Source organism: Mus pahari, chromosome 9 (genome assembly GCF_900095145.1).
Source record: "Mus pahari chromosome 9, PAHARI_EIJ_v1.1, whole genome shotgun sequence".
Lineage (NCBI taxonomy): Eukaryota > Metazoa > Chordata > Mammalia > Rodentia > Muridae > Mus > Mus pahari.
The window spans coordinates 21,461,483-21,465,358 of NC_034598.1; the positions used below are offsets into that span (position 1 = coordinate 21,461,483).

Here is a 3,876-nt window from a genome sequence, read left to right on the forward strand (position 1 = left end):
TTCTTACCATACAGATGGACTATATTCCATGCAATTAAAAATCTCAAGGAGTTAGAAGTAATGATAGTGTGGCATAATTGTGTGTGATGACTGGATGGGTGTTTATTTATGTATGTGCAACTGTGAGTGTGCATGTGTATGTATAGTACATACATTATGCATTTACATTAGTTTACATATATAAGGTTAAAAATACGGATATTTGCAATTCATGGGTAAGAATATTAACAATTTCCTCCTTAGGTCTAAGCATTGATCCTTAGTGATAGGTGAATAACAATTAGAAAGCTTTCTCCAAATATACCCAGCTATATTCCAATTCAGTAGACCAGAACAAATAAAATTCAGAAAACTAACTCAGTAAGTTATAATAGATTTCAAATTACTATATCAAAAATACAATTCAATATGACAGAATAGTCTGAGTGTGGGATATGCCTCATTGTCTATCAGATGCAAATAGATGAATGAACTCTTAACAGTTGTATACAAGGAACTTTCACTTAGTCATAAAGAGGATTACACTATTTTCCGGAGAATGGTTAGGCTAAATATCATCATGTTAAATGAAACAAGGAAGACTCAGAAAGGCAACATTACACCTCATAGGAAGACCAACAGTATCAACTGACCTGAACCCCTGGGAATACCCAGAGACTAAGCCACCAACCAAAGAGCATACATAGGCTGATCTGTGATCTGACACATTTGTAGCAGAGGACTGCCTTGTCTGGCCTCAGTGGGAGAGGATGTACCTAATTTTGTAGAAACTTGATCCCCAAGAGAAGGGGGATGCAGGGATGGGGGTAGGTGGGTGAAGGGGGTGGAGTGGTGGGGTGAGGGACAGAAACCTCTCAGAGGCAAAGGGGAGGGGGGATGAGGTGAAGAACTCTTGGGGGGGAACTGGAAGGGGGACAACATTTGGAATGTAAATATATAAAACAATTTTTAAAAAGAAAAAGAATAAGAAAGAAAGGCAATATTGCGTGTTGTTTCTCATCTATGGATTCAGATTATCAGAGAACTATGTGAAAGGGGACAGGGACAATTTAGAGATCAGGAAGGAGGCAGTTATGAGGGAGATGAGCGTGATTAAGCTACACTAAATCATGAATGATGGCATCACAATGAAACCCACCAGTTTGAACAATTAGTATCTGCTAATCTGAAAGTGAAAAAAAAAAAATTGGAACATGAAATTAACTGTCCAAGCTTTCCCTTCTGCCATGTAACGTTGCATGTACCATTCCATATAAAACATGAACATGGCTTATGTTACTAGGTGGCCACTTCACACTTCCTTCAGCTATAGAACTGCACTTTTAAAATGCACTATTTTCAAGTATCTCTGATCATGTTTAGGATGGCAGCAGGGTATGTCGTCAGGCATTCCTAATGTAAGTGAGCAGAAGAGAGCCATGGTAACTTCAAATCAACTTGAGTAGCTGTAATGACTGGTGACAAGCTCTTCAGTAGCATTGCCCAGTGGGATGTTTTTAAGTAGGGAAGGGATGCAGAAATTTGCCATATTTCTTTTCCTACTCATGTTTTTTAAAAGTGTGTGGTTCTGTTTATCTTTCCTGAATTTTCTAGGCCTCTCCATGGGGTCGCATCACTGTCATTGCTTTTCTAAGAGGAGCAGACAGCTCCTTGACACCCCCTTGTGTCCACGCGTACTCCAGAATGCACAGGCTATTTTCTCTCTGATAGAGAAAAAATATATCACACTTGATCTGACATGCTCTCCCTGTAGAATAATGAAGCAAAGTAGAACTATCCACATTCCTTTATTGTCCTCCTAGGTTTACCTCAATCACAATCAGACTTATTTATTTTTAAAGCAAGAGTAAGCTATATAACCTATTATAGCAGGCACCAAAACCATAATTATGTTTCCATGGGTTAATCTTATTTTAAAAGAGATGTGCATTGGGTGCTTGGGGACGTGATAAAATCCTTTTTCCTTGCAGACTAGAACACAGATTTTATACCAGAGGAAAATGAGATGTAGAGCAAGTGCTGATGTTTCTGCTATGGCATTAGGCAAAAAAAAAAAAAAACATAACGCTTGCTTGATTTCCACAAAGTAATAATTTAAGAGCAACTACTTAAGGCTGTTGGAATGAATACTAATTGATAAAATACAACAAGATCATACAAGTCTGCATATAACTGCAAATATTTCTACTAAGTAAATGCACATCTTCTTCATGAGGAACACATGCCCTCTATTCAATAAAAGTGTACATGCTGTAAAAGCCAACTATGAATAACATATTGTAAGGCACCATAAAAGCATGCTAAGCATGACTAAAATCTGGTTTAGCTACTCCTCTGATATTTTTTTTTATTAAAAAGAATAATGAATGGCGGAAAAAGGAAAGGGATGAGCTATTTTCCTTCAATGAGATTATGGGTAGAACGTGAGCCACCCTTGATGTTTTTCATTGTTTTTGGATTTGTTTTTTTTTGTCTATAATTTATTAGAGACAGATGTCTGAAAGCAGGAAGGGGGAGGGACAGGGGTGGGGGAGGGAGGAAAGAAGTTCGGTGACTTATCTAACCCAATTTAAAAGGAAGCTGTACTGTAACTGCCCTTGATGAGATACTTTCATTGTCCTCCTGATCTTTACCAGGTGACTCATGGAAGTTGATCTCAATAAATTTAGAAAACTATTCCTAACCTTGACATCTTTTATGAATTCAGTTACCTTCTTTCTTAATTAGATAAGAAATATATCAGTCCGTTCTATATTAAAAGGTTGAGACTATGGCGGTTGGAGGAGCAGCAGTGATCACACGTCGGCTGCTGGAAAGAACTGGATTCTCGTTTCAGGTCATCATCAGAAAAGCTAAGTTTGCTATACAGTAAGGATCAGGAGATCTGACCCTGGTTGCAGAACCATTCCTGGTTGCAGAATACAGGGTTGTATTCCCACTTCATCTTTCCAGACCATCCTAGGAAATTACTAGGAATCCTTGGAAGGGAAAGAAGGAACATTGTTGGTTGGAATAAAAACAGGGTTGAATGAGTTCCAGAAAGCAGGCTTCTCAAACTCGTGGACAACAAGCTGCTGAAGAAGACAACTTTAAGAAACCAACCCGGAGCAATATGCAGAGAAGTAAGATGAGAGGGGCTGCCTCAGGAAAGAAGTCAGCTGGTTCGCAGCCGAAGAATCTCGATCCAGCTCTGCCCGGAAGATGGGGAGGTCGCTCTGCTGAGAACCCCCCTTCTGGTTCTGTGCGGAAGACCAGGAAGAACAAGCAGAAGGCTCCTGGCAACGGAGACGGTGGCAGTACCAGTGAAGTCCCCCAGCCCCCTCGGAAGAAAAGGGCACGAGCTGACCCCACTGTGGAGAGCGAGGAGGCCTTCAAGAGTAGGATGGAGGTGAAGGTGAAGATCCCTGAAGAATTAAAACCATGGCTGGTGGAGGACTGGGACTTGGTTACTAGGCAGAAGCAGTTGTTCCAGCTCCCTGCTAAAAAGAATGTCGATGCTATTCTGGAGGAGTATGCCAATTGCAAGAAGTCGCAGGGAAATGTTGATAATAAGGAGTACGCAGTTAATGAAGTTGTAGGAGGGATAAAAGAGTATTTCAATGTGATGTTGGGCACTCAGCTGCTGTACAAGTTTGAAAGGCCTCAGTATGCTGAGATTCTGCTGGCTCACCCTGATGCGCCAATGTNGCAGATCTATGGGGCGCCACACCTACTGAGATTATTCGTGAGAATTGGGGCAATGCTGGCCTATACGCCCCTTGATGAGAAAAGCCTGGCATTATTGCTGGGCTATCTGCATGATTTCCTTAAGTATCTGGCAAAGAATTCTGCCTCTCTGTTTACTGCCAGTGATTACAAAGTGGCTTCTGCTGACTA

The 3,876-nt window shown here is 40.7% G+C and overlaps 1 protein-coding gene across 1 annotated transcript; it reads left to right on the forward strand.

Moving 5' to 3' along the window:
* Positions 1 to 2,777: 2,777 nt before the first annotated feature.
* Positions 2,778 to 3,874, forward strand: LOC110326755 (mortality factor 4-like protein 2; the record flags this gene model as incomplete). Its single annotated transcript, XM_021205335.2, has 1 exon — positions 2,778 to 3,874. A coding segment is annotated over exon 1 (846 nt), but the record flags the coding sequence as incomplete, so codon positions are not given.
* Between the last annotated feature and the right edge of the window lie 2 nt (positions 3,875 to 3,876).